The following is a 15,923-nucleotide window of genomic DNA, read 5'->3' as shown; positions in this document are numbered from 1 at the left end:
CAATTGAGAAAAGCAAAATACAGGTTTAAAAATGTTAATTATATGTACTGCGCTTTTCTCTTGTTATTATAACAGAAATACGTTTTTATTATGTACTGAAATCATAATTTAATTTAAACATTTTATAGTATGATAAACTTGATTAATACATTAATTAAATGAACAATTGTTATGAAGGAATATCATTTTCTTTAGATACAATGGACATGGAATTAGAAGATGAAAATGTAGATGAGGAAGTAGGATTTTGCACTTTATTTAGTACAATGGATTTATGCTCTTCGATTTACGTGGGAACAGTAGACGACACTGACTAAACAAAAGAAAGACCATGCGATAAATTGATAGTGATAAATCGAGCTGCAGAAATTATCGCAATGTATGACTGTGATTGATTTGAATTTAAAATTTCATTACACTTCATTGGCCGAAAATGGAATAACGTCATATAAACGAAATAGTCATTATAACATTTTTAGTTTCTCGCATGAGTTTCTGCAGTATCGCCTTTACTTTCAGTGCGGAGAGGAGAGGAACAAAGGGAGGATACATAATTCTTATTCCTTCGTTGTATAAGACGCACTCTAATTATAAGATCTATTTTGAGGGCGAAAAATTGCGTCCTACAACCGACAATAAAATGACTATTTCTTTGTGCAGAATCGCATTTGAAAATTAGATTACCTAGCGTCTCACTACTCCGCCATCGGGTTACAGTGTTAATCTGCGGCCTTCAAAACCTACAGAATCTATTCCCTTGTACGTATTTCCACTCAACTTCCTGTCGTAACCTCTGCAAGCAGGCAGCCAAAATCGTTCTTCACGTGACGCAATTGTCTTGTTCTCTTTATCCATATGAGGCGGAGCGAAACTTGGTTCAGGGACAAGGGCGCTTGAGACGTGCCGTGTGTCTCCCTCCGCATTCTCTCAGTTGATACGCACAGTGACGGTTAGTGTTAGACGTGTTAATAACTAGCAGTGATTAAGTGTACCATGCGTAACACACTCATCTATTTTCTTGTTCTTGCCGGCTTCATACGAGCAGGTAAGTAATTATACTTATATCAATCTATTATTATTATTATTATTCTCTAGCAAAGCTACACCAAAGAAGGCATAATTTTCTCTTATTTCACTGGCTTCTGTGAGATGTGTACAGTGATAAAGACGTGGTTTTTATTTTGCAGCCACAAACCTTTCAACGTCAAAATCGTTTGATACTTATCTATATACCCTAATGCACTGTTGTAGCCCCCCCCCCACTATTTGTTACAAATATAAGACTCGAAAGGTCCGGGACGCAATAATACGGTAACTGATTATTTACACCAGCCGTGGCGAAAATGTGACTCGCGAGCACATTGTGACTCGTAATGATAGCTGTGCATTTCTCTTGCTTCCTACCTCCCCAAACCCCCACCCTCTCACTCACTGGAGTCAAACTCCGTTCCATTTGTATTTGTCTCTGACCTGCGAATGGCGTATCATCGCAGTGTCTCTCTCGAAACCATGTACCTCTACAAAAACGAAAGTTTCAAGTAGGATGGGAGAACGCATTTTTTTGCTCCCAATATGATGAGAATATTAAATGTATGATTTGTTGGCGAGTATTACGAGGAAAACGGTTGTATAACATAAAACGGCATTATACTACATGTTACTCATGAAACATTAAAAGGTTTAAGTGTTATTATTATTATTATTATTATTATTATTATTATTATTATCTCTGTACGACGATCCTTTTTCAGCAGATTACGAATAATGTGGTTAGCTCTTCAATTTAAACTCACAGATTTACAATGTGATGTTAAATGAAAGCTAGGTGTAAGAACTTGACAAATCAAGGAGTATCCTGACAACTTTGTGACTGTATTTCAATGCATACACTTTCAGCTTATGACAGATTAAAATTTGTCACCAAAGTAACACATGTGGAGTTTGCGAACAAAAACGGTCATTTCCAAAAAATAAATCAGGAAGTAGGAAAAACTGTATCGAGCCTTCACTTTACTCCAAAGTGAACGACAAATTTATTTTCCGTGCATGTTATGTCCGTTGTTCTTATGGTGACAATCAGGGAAAGGATTTATATGTAAATACATATTTACTTATAAAGCTAATATAATTTATATTTTGCATTATCTTTATGTTTCACAATGTGTAGGGTTGAAAAATCCTACTTTTATTTTCCATATTTTTCCATATTTTAGAGTTTAGTACATATTTTCGTTAATTTCCATATATTTTCCATATTTCATATAAAACAGTCCATATTATATTAGGTTTAACAATAAAACAAAACAAAATTCCATTAACTTTTAAAAATACATTTCAACAATAGAGATTTAAACACATGTTCAGTAATCCCTTTAACATCAGAGTTATTTGAAAATTAGCAGTCCTATCAACAATGGGAAAGTAAGTTACAAAACTGTATTAATTTAATTAAAAATTTTTAACAGACTTCAGTTGTGCAGCTCAACAGTTAAATGCCAGTCAGAGTACACATAGGTTCAGTTTTGTAAATCATACTATAAAGACGGTAAATATGCCAAAAGTACGTCATTCAGTCAATTTAAAATCAAAACTAACAAGTTACATTTCAGAATTTAAAGAAGATGGTTTATCAACTGACAATAAAATATTATTTTGTAATTTGTGTCAGTGTGCAGTATCATCTACACAAAAGTTCCTGGTGCAACAACACATTACAACTAGTAAACATCAGGCCAACAAACAACTAAATTCCAAGCAGAGACAATTGTTTTTAACACAACCAACAACATCGAATGTAAGATCTGAGTTTAACATCGACCTGTGCCGTTCTCTCATCTCTGCTGATATTCCTCTCTACAAACTAAAGAATAAGGTCTTCAGGGAATTCCTTGAAAAATATACTCAACATACAATCCCGGATGAGTCAACACTTAGGAAGACGTATGCTCCATCCATCTACGATGAGACAATACAGAAGATAAGAGATGAAATTAAAGATAGTTCAATTTGGGTTTCCATTGATGAGACTCCCGACAAAGAAGGTAGACTTGTTGGTAATGTAGTTATCGGTTTGTTAAGTGAACAATATTCTGAACGAATTCTTTTACATTGTGATGTTCTAGAAAAGTGCAATAACAAAACTATAGTTAAACTGTTCAACGAAGCTATGGGTATCCTGTGGCCAAAGGGTATTATGTACGATAATGCGTTATTCTTTATTAGCGATGCTGCCCCTTATATGGTCAAAGCTGGACAAGCATTATCTGTTGTATATCCTAAATTGACTCATTTTACTTGTGTGGCGCATGCATTTCATCGTGTGGCAGAAGTGGTCAGAGACAATTTCCCTAAAGTAGATTTGTTGATTTCATCAGTGAAAAAAGTATTTCTCAAAGCTCCCAGTAGAGTTAACGTGTTGAAAGAAATGTACCCTGAAATTCCATTGCCACCAAAGCCAATTTTAACTAGATGGGGTACATGGCTAGAAGCAGTTGAATATTATGCCGAACATATAGACTCTATTAACAATGTTCTCCTTGCATTGGACTCTGAAGATGCAGTCTCAATTGATACTGCGAAAACAGTTACCTGTGACATAAGTGTGAAGAATGACTTAGCTCACATTCAGCATACATTTTCATGCATCATAAAAACGCTCAAAAGTCTCCAAAATAGGCACCTTTCACTATCTGAAAGTTTTGAAATTATAAATAGTACTGTGGAACAACTGAATCGTGGTAGAGGTAAAGTTGCAGATGCAGTAAGAGCTAAGGTGGACACTGTACTTTCAAAAAACCCTGGATATGAAGAACTACAAAAGGTTGTTGCTGTGATGAGTGGTGAATCAACAGTGAAGATTAACTTGGACTTATCCCCAGCAGACATTGTGAAATTGAATTATGTACCAGTTACTTCTTGTGACGTCGAACGCTCTTTTAGTCAGTATAAATCTATCCTCAGAGACAATAGAAGAAGATTCACTTTTCAGCACTTGAAAGAAATGTTTGTAACCTATTGTTATGGTAACAGACAATAAAAATTGTGTTTTGTTGAAACTACATTGGAAGATAAGGTACGTCCATTATATTTTTTGTTTAGTTTGATTAAAATGTACCAATATTTAACGTACATAGTCATTTTTTTATAATTTTAAGTCCATATTTAATTCCATATTTTGGTAAAAATCCATATTTAATTCCATATTTTGGTAAAAATAACTACATATATATTTACATATTTCATATATTTTTAGTCCATATAAATCCGTTCCCTGGTGACAATAATCATGAGTTTATCATTTCCTGTGCATTTTATAGAAAAACATATTTTGGAAGTGTCCGGTTCTGTTTGGAAATATGAGGGAAATATTCACTTTTGATCGAAAAAAAAAGCTATTTGACATTTATAACAATAAAACATACACATCTCCCTAGATATCCTTCACTTCATTCTACTGCATCAAGGAAAAATGAATATATATATTATTATAACACTTTTACAATAATTTTAATTAGCAACAAGTTCAAATATCTGGGAGCAACAGTAACAAATATAAATGATACTCGGGAGAAAATTAAACACAGAATAAATATGGGAAATGCCTGTTATTATTCGGTTGAGAGGCTTTTGTCATCCAGTCTGCTGTCGAAAAATCTGAAAGTTAGAATTTATAAAACAGTTATATTACCGGTTGTTCTGTATGGTTGTGAAACTTGGACTCTCACTTTGAGAGAAGAACAGAGATTAAGGGTGTTTGAGAATAAGGTGCTTAGGAAAATATTTGGGGCTAAGTTACAGGAGAATGAAGAAAGTTACACAACACAGAACTGCACGCAGTGTATTCTTCACCTGACATAATTAGGAACATTAAATCCAGACGTTTGAGATGGGCAGGGCATGTAGCACGTATGGGCGAATCCAGAAATGCATATAGAGTGTTAGTTGGGAGGCCGGAGGGAAAAAGACCTTTAGGGAGGCCTAGATGTAGATGGGAAGATAATATTAAAATGGATTTGAGGGAGGTGGGATATGATGATAGAGAATGGATTAATCTTGCTCAGGATAGGGAGCAATGGCGGCTTATGTGAGGGCGGCAATGAACCTCCGGGTTCCTTAAAAGCCAGTAAGTAAGTAATAATATGTTATCACTAGACTTCGTGGAATTGCCACGAGAATCGTAAGGTTTACTGCGCACGCGGTATAGACTGTATGAGAAGGGAGGCGTGCAACGGATGGAGTATGTCTCTAATGTAAACACTGAGCAGTATACTGCGGTTACAATAAAACCTGTATCCTGCATTGAAGAAATGTAATGAATGATCATTGAAGTAGCAAATGTCTAAACATGTAAATCCACAATTATTTTGTAGAAGTAGCAAATGTCTAAACATGTAAATCCACAATTATTTTGTAGTGAGATATATTAACTCTTAAAATTTAATGTAAGATACTCACATCATCCTTGAACATGTGCATTACAGTGAAGAGTTAGGTACATTTTGAGCGACTGCAAAGTGAACCTCCTCCGATGGTCACTCAAACAGTTTTTATATTGGGAAAATGTACGTTCAACATCACACGATATAATAGATGCATATTTGAACAATAGGGAGTCACTACTTTTTAGTACACCAACTTCAGACGTCTTGTCTTGATCTGATAGTACATCATTTATAATACGAAGTTGTGAATAGGCAGAATTTTTAGCAATAATGCTTCTCAACTTACATTTCACTTTTTCTTAAACTAGTGAATTGTTATTTTGGATAACGGTTTGTGATACTTTATCCACTATATTAAGGGCTTCTGAGAGTTGTAGTTTAGACGATTCTAACAGGGTGATGCTTTTGGACACGATTTTAAAATTAGAATCAATGAAGAGAATATCTTCCAATAGCTGTTCAGAAGGCAATGATTTTATAGCTGCAACAGCGGAACTGTCTGTGCTATCCAATGCATCAATTACCTCCATTATTTTGCCGTAATATTCTGCATAATAATTAACAGCATCCAACCACGTTTTCCAACGGGTCAAGAATGACTGCGGGGGTAAGGGTATTCCAGGGGCAATTTTTGGAACAGCAACACTCTCATTGTAGTATGTTTGATTGAATTCTTGTCTACATTGAACAAATGTTAAGCTTTGACTATTCCAACCACAGTAATGCAAAAACAAGTGCTTACATAGGTGTACATTAGCTGTAGCTGCTCTATCTATTTGGATCGGTCACAACTCTTAACATGAACTGCTTATATTACGAGACCGGGCAGTCGCTCACCTCCTCTATACTACCGTACATCGGCAACCTGATTGCATACTGCGTGTGGCAATTCAACGAAGTCTAGTTATCACTCTTGCACATAGAAGTGAAAATGACCGATATTGAATGGATTGGTAATTGCAACACATACAGAACGTTGGAAATGTTCGTTTTTGATACCAAAAAAGACAATGAAAATATTGACATTAGTAAGATATGGAATTATCTGGTTTTGATTGAAAGTACTGATTTTACCATACTGTTTCTCATTGAAATGACCGAGTTATAATAAAAACAGTAACATATACAGAAAGCATACCGAAACCGTAAAAAAAAACATGTTTTGTTTTCGATAGAAATAACGGTTTTGTTCGCAACCTACACACATATCAATAAAAATATTTATTTATTTATTTATTTATTTATTTATTTATTTATTTATTTATTTATTTATTTATTTATTTATTTATTTATTTATGCAAATGACAGGTACATAGATAATATAGAAATCGAAAAAATGCACATATCAGCTTATGCCTCCCCACCTCATAATTCGTCCTGAATCTCTCGCGTGTTTTGTTGGTTATTAGCAGGTTAGGATCCGGGACACTTTAGCAACCAATGTACGCACGCACAACTTGACTATAGAGTTCCTTGAACATAGTAGACAGACATACTGTGAATATAAACAACGACGTCAATGTGCTGCGTTATATCCTAGATCATATATATCCAGATTGCTTGGTCACGTCATAACTCCCATTTGAATTGCATTAGCGACTGTTCTGCCATCTCGTGTTCGTTTACGGCGGACGGGTGGCGATCCTGGCGGTTGTTCTCTTCAAAGTACTACCGATTTTAACACAGGGGTAAGCAATCTGTTATATATGTGATCTGGGATTATATTCTACTGTTAATAGCAGGCGCGGCTCGTCATTAGGTTCAATGGTTCACTGAACCCCCTGTCTCTTGATGCTACCCATTCCTTTCATATTGACATTTCTAAAGGTAACTGCAGAAATGAAATCGCTGGACGATCAGCTTCTTTTGGTTAGAGCATAAACGAACTATAGCCGGTGAAGTCTGATGGAATACTGCAGCGAGTGGCATCTCGGAGTTCATTTTCAGAAGTGAACCAGCAAGAGCTGCTAAAAACAGCCTTCAGCAGTGGACAAATGTGAAGAAGTAGAGTGAAAGTGTGTTAAAAAACGCAGTAGTCGCCACCGAAAATCGTGGCTCCAATACTGTCATTCTCTGTCGCACACAGAGACGTCACCAGAATCAGAGCAAGGAGGGTGTGGATGGGGTGCGAGATTTAAAAATGGGGTGCGAGCTGTAAAAATGTGATACATAAAATATCCAAAATGTTCTCTCATGTACTTGCGCGCATACTATACATCTGTTTATTATTATTATTATTATTATTATTATTATTATTATTATTATTATTATTATTATTATTGTTCATCACATCCATAACGATACACTAAGGGACGTAGTTTTTTCACATCCAAGAAATTGTTTGTTTGTTTTTGTACTTCAAAATAACATGCCTAGTATTTTTTTTAATAAATTGCCCTTTGGAGTGCTGAAAGGGGTGCTCCGATTTTTTATGGGGTGCTTGCGCACCCTTTCGCACCCCCTAGCGACGTCCCTGGTCGCACACACTACTCTTCTCTGTCATTCACATTTACCTCTCCAAAGCTACTGCGAAAAAGGCTTCTCTTTTGTTGACACTTCAGAGGGAATAGTGGTGAGGAAGGATTTTCCATGAATTTGTCAGAAAATATGCTGTCTTTAACATAGCAATTACAAGATTATGTTCCCGCTGCGTGGACATACTGGACATCTGTATATTAAAATCCCGACATTATTGGAAATACGTTTTACAGAACGTATGTTTCTAATATGGATAGAACATTCCAATCACGCGAATCCTGAAGAAGATTGGAAATTTGAAAACTCGAATTTTCGTGATTTTTCGTCATTGAGAGCTTTCGAATTTTATTGCGAAGAAAAAAAAATGTTAAAACTTTATAAAGATTGATTTTAATTCCAATTATGTCCAATAGATGAGTTCACTAACCAAAAAAAAAGCTATTAGGCAATTTCGGTGGTACCTGGATCACCAGTATTACCTTGTGACGACCCTAAGTGTCACACTGTTTGCTGCCGTATGCCATCTATGGTTATATTTTTTTTTTCGAAAACTATTCTTAAATTTGTTTTTCATTCAACACAGATTTATAATTTTTTTCATTAAAAACTTAATTTGAAGTACAGTAGTTTTCCCCCTTATTCTCTTATAATATTACAAGTGCATTATTATTATTATTATTATTATTATTATTATTATTATTATTATTATTATTATTATTATTATTATTATAGCTCAAAGCTTGGTTGCACTGAGTTGCTTGTCTTGCATCTTGATCATAATAATGACTATATCCATGAGCAGGCTTAAGATAAGATGCGTAGTTCCTAAGTTATTGATTGTTGTCAGCTTGCCTGTGATGATAATACAGAAATATTATTTTCTTTGCTTAGTTTATATTTTATAAACATTAAAACAATTATGCCGTGTTTTGTGAGGGGAGATAGAAGTTATCCCTGGCAGGGATGTTAATATGAATTTATAAGAAGGGGATAACTTTCCAACAGGGGGAAATCTCCCTCATCCCCCCGTTAATTCGCACCCTGGCCACAATATACTTTTTTTTTAGAGTTTAAATATCCGAGGTCTACTCATAAAAGAAATATTAATAAAATTGTTTGAATAACTTTGGCGCTATGGGTGTGGACAGATGGGCGGACAGAATCACGAAAATTGCTTTTTTGTATTTAGTGATTATTATCATCATAATCATCATCATAATCATCGTCCTTGCAGGTACTAGGCCTAGTGGCCTGTTACGGTCTTCGTCCATCTTTTCGGGGGGCGTCCCAAAGATCGTCTTCCATGTGGTATATAGCGGAGAATTTGTCATGGGAGTCTGGAACGGTACATTCTATTGACATGGTTAAGCCATTTTTGTCTATAGTGGTTGAGATGTTCATAAATAGGTGTAATTTTCAATTCTTTTGTAATTAGTTCATTTCTTTTGTGGTCAAGCAAGCTGTAGCCGGCAGTCCTCTTTGGAAATCTCATTTCCGCAGTTGTTAGACGTTGAACATCTGAGTTTCGGACAGTCCAGGCCTCACTACCATACATGAGGACAGGTCTTGCTAGAACTTTATATGCTTTTAACCTGGTATGTTTTTGGGTTTTCGTGGATGTGAAAACCTGATTGATGGTTCTTAAGGCTCCATTAAAATGTTGAATATTTTCGGATATATTTTCATATAGTGATTATTATTATTATTATTATTATTATTATTATTATTATTTACTACTAATGTTATATTTTATAATTGTAATATTAACATATCATACTGTAGTAATTAATTTTTCCAATGCTACACAGTACCGTGTTAACAGAAACAGATGCTGCTCGCTGATTCATGTTGTCAATACAGCGAAGAAATGTCAGAAACAGACTTGGCTGGTTATATTCCGTGAGAGAAAGAAAACGTAAACATCCGTATCTCTCGTCTTCTTCTCCCTCCCCCCCAGCAACCCAGTGTGACAAGAAGTTTCTGTAGTTGAAAGCTATCATTCCTCATCAACTGTGCATTCTAATTCATCCTGAGTCAAAATACTGTACCTATAAATTTCGATATAACGAAATATAAGAAAAAATAAATTATAATTAATTTATCCGAATAGGTGTCTCTGGTGTGACTCTTATGTCGGTTCACAGCCCTCACAAGACTATGGATAGAGCAGGCCAAAGGACACAATTGCTACGATGATGATGATGATGATTAATTTTATATGATCCACCACTGTAGAGTAATAGTAGCATGTCTGACCGTGTAACTCGCGGGTCCAGGTTCAAATCCTGGTTGGGACAAGTTACCTGGTTGAGGTTTTTTCCGGGATTTTTCCCTCAACCCATTAAGAGCAAATGCTGGGTAACTTTCGGTGCTGTACCCTGGACTCATCTCGCTAGCATTTTCATCTTCAACTCACTCAAATGCTAGATAACCATAGCAGTTGATAAAGCATCGTAAAATAACCAACTTCAAAAAATTCATATTAAGGAGTTACGTACACCGCTGACCCTTAAAAATTTATATATTTTATCAATTTTATTCCTCCATATCCTAAGATCTATTTTAATGAAATTTTATATAGTTAATGTCCGAAAATTGCTCTTCAATCTAAAAGAAAAAATATTTGTCTACATAAAAAATTTTTGGAATTGTGAAGTTTCAAAATGTTCATTTTACGATTTGTACCAAACTGCTATTTGGTACTCCTATAATACAATATCTGCACTGCAAGGGAAAGAAGAAATTTTCTTCATATATTTAAATTTGACAAAAATTGTGCACTGATATTTTTTAAGTAAAGACAGGTTAAAAATTGAGCTAGGTATACTTTCTTTATCTTACTAAGAAAAAGGGACATGCAAAAATTAATGCACTTATCAAGAAAATTGTTGAATATATAATTCAAATAAGTTTATGAAAATGCAGTTTTGAGAAAATTAGCTACAAAATTACGTATTTCTGGCTGGTATTATGTTTGCATGGCAGGACATTTTAATATATACCGTGGTCAATTTTATAGATATCGTAAAATTTCTTTCAAACATATTAAATTACTGTAAGAAGAAAGCTATAACTTCATAATAAATTAATTTAAGAAAACTGAAAAATCATTTCTTTTTTTGTTCTCCATGGTATATATACTCCTTAATGTAAATCTGTAATAACTCTGTACTTGTTTCAGGCGACTGCATCCACTGCTACGTTTGTGACTCAAGATCAAATCCACATTGTGGTGATCCCGTCAACAGGACTCATTTGCATCAAACGGAATGTAGTCTCCAAGCCATGGGAGAAGCTGCTGGAGCTCCGAGACTGGGTCTCCAGAACATTGCAAACGAAGCACAAGGCCTCAACATAAACTTTGCATGCATGAAATTAGACGCAAAAGGTGAGAACAATACAGATGTACACTAAGTCAATAATCTCGTGGACTAGCGGCCATATGATGCTACTGTATTTTGTATCCCATAATGCACTGCAGCTGCAAGTAACAAATAATACTCCTTACATAAATCAGAAACAAGTAATTAGGCGCATGATTAAATGAACAATGTTGGCATGCATTTAGTGTATTACAGACATAGAGGTCAATTTCATCATATGAACATTTGGACTAGTGGTGGCTCGTGAAGAGTGAAATTGGAGAGTCGCATAATATTGGGTCGTAAAAAAGCACATAAACTCCCATTCAACACACTGTATTAGGAGAAAATAATACAAAACACTTTCTTCTCCGGAGAGAACACAGCTAAAGCATTCAGTCTTTCATTTCCCATTGAATTTCTTTAAAATATTTTAATATGATTAAGGGTTGAAAAGTGGGGATGACTGGGACATACACTTTGCCGACCTCCAGATGATCCCGCCAGGAAGGCGTTGGATTGGAATCCGCAGGGCAGCAGAGGAATTAGCAGACCCAAGATAACATGGAAACGAACTGTTCTCACAGAAGCAAAAACGATGGGGAAGACATGGAGTGAGATCAAGGAGTTGGCCAGGAATAGAGTCAGAGGGAGAAGCTTTCTAAGAGCCCTATGTTCCACGCAGGAATGATGGGAATATTGATTGATTGAAGGGTTGAAAAACAGCGCTCACTTTCGACTGCCGTTGTTGGGATGGTAACTCTTGTCCACCTCTTCATTACGCTTCCGAACAGGAATTCTACAGCCTTCATCAAGTTCTCTAATATTAATTTGTCCTATCAATGCTAAACTTAATTCATTGTCTAAAAGAGACTGCGAGAGACCATGTTTTTCTCAGTTTGTCAGGTAAATGCTTCAAATCCATAATACCTGTCCTTTTACACCATTTATCGTCACCCCAAACAGTACACATGGAAAACAAAAGAATGCATTGCTCACTTCACAGCCACAAATTCATTAACATTTTTCGCACAACGCTTTGTTGAAATATCTGATGTCAGCCCTCTTTCTATCACGACACTCCTGTTTTATATTCAGAATGGGTCTTGGTGGCCCTTGTTCTTTAGCAGCAGTGTGTTAAATGTTTCAATTGGAAATACTTAATTCCATTCTTTATAAAACACTAAATAATTATACAATATAGAATCGCAAGTTATACACATGAAACTCATTTAAGAACCAAATCAATATAAACTACACTTCTTAATTTATTGACCAGCAATTTCCTAATGTAATATATTATTTTTATATTGTAAATTAAAGCCGGTAGACGCACTGCTGCACAAATTAATAGCAAGAACTCAACTAATCCCTTTTTCAGTTACAAATTTTCTCTCAGTTGAAGTGAGACAGTTCATCATCCTCAGGATCAACAAGATTGTAAATTTTCACTCTCCAACCAATGTCACCCACCTCTCCCGCAGCCAGCCAGTGCCCTGCATCCACTTAAAGGAAGAATGTATTTTTCTGACAATATGCCCAACGGTGAAATAACAGGAGGGTATCTATATTATACTGTCAGCACGGACACAGGGTGCTGGCGCTTCTGACCGCAGAATCTCTATAAAAGAATAGCGTGTTATAAGATTGAAAGAAAATAGAAATTCACTTGAAAAGAAAATCTTATCGAGTAAGCAATTCTGGTGTAATAATATTGAATACAAAACATTTACTTTTAAATTAATAGAGGACAGGAAAGAAAAGCGTGTGACCCTGTACCCTTTCAAAGGAGCTGTGCCTGCTTATGAGTTAGATTTGCAGTAGACCTACATAGATATTATCGAGTTCACCTAATGCTTAGGTATGATACTATATTATTGGTACTGGAGTTGCTCATGAAAGAAACACGACTTTATATTTCTGAATTTATGTGTGATTTTTTACTTCTATTTTTATGCTTATCTCTTATCAGTTCTTCTAATAATGACCATTACTTAGGCTGACCATATGTACCATTTTGAATGGGACAGTACCGTTATTTTCCTATGTCTCGGCCGTCCCATTGTTTCAGTAAAAATATCACTTTTGTCTCGTTTTTTATAAAACTTTAAAAATTAAAATATGCTTAAATATTGGTCAATCATAACTTAAAATCAATGTTGCTTTATCTGATGGATTGATTCACATTTTAAGAATTTTTGTAATGTAGTACAGTTTATTCTCTATCTGCCAGGAAGAACAGCACCCGTAAAAAGAATATTTTGTATTATGAAAATTATATAGTCAAAGGAGAAATTCCAATTAAGCGTTAAAGGTATTTTTTGAAAGAAAAGAACCATAGTCCAAAAAATGTAAATTTAAAATATTAAGCATGTGGTGAGCGTATTGTAACGACCATCTACTGAATTAGTTGTTAGTGGAAAAAAAAACACCATAGTCCTATGTTATGAGTGATAATTTGCACTGGTTTTCATAAAAAAACCATAGTCCAAAAAAAAAAAAAATTTTTTTTTTTTTGTGAAAACGCCATTGTCCAGAATGATGGTAACATTTACAAATATCCCATTCATATCTTCTTGAAACATTTATCCATACAATTTTAAACTGTAGTAAATTGGCAGTACTGCTTCTTATATACGCGGCAAAAGCCACCTCAGAGAAAAATACTTTAGCATGTGAATTGTTGTATTAGTTATGGAATCATCTTTAGATACAGAAGTAACACCATGGAAGAAACGTAAGCAACGAAAGGAGAAGAAACAAGGTATAATAAAGAAAAAGAAGATTAAAGGAAATTCACACTTGTCTTCAGCCACAAAGGAAAATATATACCCAAAAAGTTGTATTTGTAGATTTCTTCTGGTTTGATACAGATGACAGGCCTTGGGTGTATTCAAATTACTGAATGTAGAACAAAGCAATATGTTTTTTTGTTTATTCTGGCTTGTGTGTACTATACTGTATTTATTTACGTTAATATTGAAAATAAAAGCAGACCTATTGCTTAGTTTCTTTCTCGAAGAGAGTATTTTTTTCTTAAAACAACCATTGTTCACAGTTTCCTACATTTAGACATGTATTTCTATGAGCCAATTTAAGTTATAAATGTACTTCAGTTTTCCCAAGTTTCTACAACACCTTAAGAAGTGGCATGATGAGTTTCATACTTGAAGTGTCAACAATACCCATGCCAGATAGTTTTTAGTTTCTCCTGAACATTTATGTTTTTGGACTATAGTTGTTTTTCCAGAAAAAAAAACCTTCAATTGTAAGACAAAATTGTGACATGAAAATTTGTTACCGGTACATAAAGTAAGATCATATGAAAAATACTCATCGTATGATCGTGGTGAAATGCAGCTTCCTGCCCCTACATCAAGCTATTTTGTGTGCGTTCTATCAAGCCTGACTATTGTAAGTTCAAGTTAAGATAATGAATTCTACAATATCTTTAATTGTAAAGTATGGATGAAATGGAATGTTATGAATATTTCTATTTAATCTATTTGAATTATTTGATCCTGTTTGATGTAGAAACATTTAATCAGACAAACATTTTTAAGAATATACCTAACCCATGAGTTTTCCCGTCCTGTTTTGTCTCAAAGAATTATGGTCAGCCTACCATTACTGAATTGTGAAATGTTTTTAAAAAATTAATATGATAACTGTTGTCTTCTTAAAACTTTTCTTTTTCAGATTCAACTGGAAAGAGAGGAACGGTTCGAAGTTGCATGTTTGCAAAGACTGATACAATGGATCCATGCAATATGGTAGATGTCACAACAAAAATGTTTGGAGTGAAGTTTACCATGGATTTCTGTGGCGTCTGCAATGAAGATTTGTGTAATGGATCGAATATGCCATTCTTCTCCACAACTCTTTTATTCCTCACAGTTTCTTCTGCACTCTTTATTTCGTACTGAATTAATTTTTAACGTCAATAATTTCAGTTCCATGCAGTATTTGTATGAGATTGTGTCATATTGACATATCTAAAGTGTCTCATAACATGTTAATAAGTAATTTACAAGAAAAAATTAAATAAATGTATATAAAACTAATTATTTTACATTTCTCAAATATTGAATAAGCTATGAACAATGAAAAATATTAAAAAATAAGTTTTCGTTTATTCTGCCGTCCAACAAAACAATCACGATCATTAAGCTTGACTCACATTTTGAAAGACTACAATGGATCATTTTAGATATGGATAGTATAGCTTTTTATACATTACAACGGCAAGGAACAACTGCTACGCACAGATTTCATACGGGTCACAATTATCAACTATCTACTTATATCATAAAAAATACTAAGCTCTAGGAACTATGTAACATGTACAAATTCTAATTTTATTACAAATTTAATATTAAACATTTACCGGTATTGAAATATACTACAGTAGAGCCAATCAGAATTGACTGCTGATAAATAAAGTCAGCCTACAGCTAGATGATGTGGAGATCTTTTGATTATTTAAGTTTAAATTGCCTTCTTCAACAGAGGATTAAAAATTCGGTTTAAGCTTAAAACCATCTTTGTGTAAATAGGAAACTTCTATTCCAAATAGGACATTTACAAAAAACGAGCTATTATTATTATTATTATTATTATTATTATTATTATTATTATTATT

At 34.4% G+C, this 15,923-nt stretch overlaps 1 protein-coding gene across 1 annotated transcript; it reads left to right on the top strand.

Annotated features, from left to right (window-relative positions):
- Positions 1-781: 781 nt before the first annotated feature.
- LOC138712163 (UPAR/Ly6 domain-containing protein CG9338-like) lies at positions 782-15,345 on the top strand. Its single transcript, XM_069843646.1, has 3 exons — positions 782-1,045; positions 11,101-11,307; positions 14,981-15,345. The coding sequence occupies exons 1-3, from the start codon at positions 994-996 to the stop codon at positions 15,205-15,207; spliced, it is 486 nt and encodes a 161-aa protein (XP_069699747.1). The 5' UTR covers positions 782-993; the 3' UTR covers positions 15,208-15,345.
- The last annotated feature ends 578 nt before the right edge of the window (positions 15,346-15,923 follow it).

This window comes from Periplaneta americana, chromosome 13 (assembly GCF_040183065.1).
Source record: "Periplaneta americana isolate PAMFEO1 chromosome 13, P.americana_PAMFEO1_priV1, whole genome shotgun sequence".
Lineage (NCBI taxonomy): Eukaryota > Metazoa > Arthropoda > Insecta > Blattodea > Blattidae > Periplaneta > Periplaneta americana.
The sequence above is the reverse complement of the archived record's forward strand: the minus strand, read 5'-3'. Positions and strand labels throughout refer to the sequence as shown.

Coding starts and splice junctions, on each gene's coding strand:
- LOC138712163 (XM_069843646.1), top strand. CDS start 994: ATGCGTAACACACTCATCTATTTTCTTGTTCTTGCCGGCTTCATACGA. Junction 1,046..11,100: donor TGCCGGCTTCATACGAGCAG/GTAAGTAATTAT, acceptor TACTTGTTTCAG/GCGACTGCATCCACTGCTAC. Junction 11,308..14,980: donor CATGAAATTAGACGCAAAAG/GTGAGAACAATA, acceptor TTTCTTTTTCAG/ATTCAACTGGAAAGAGAGGA.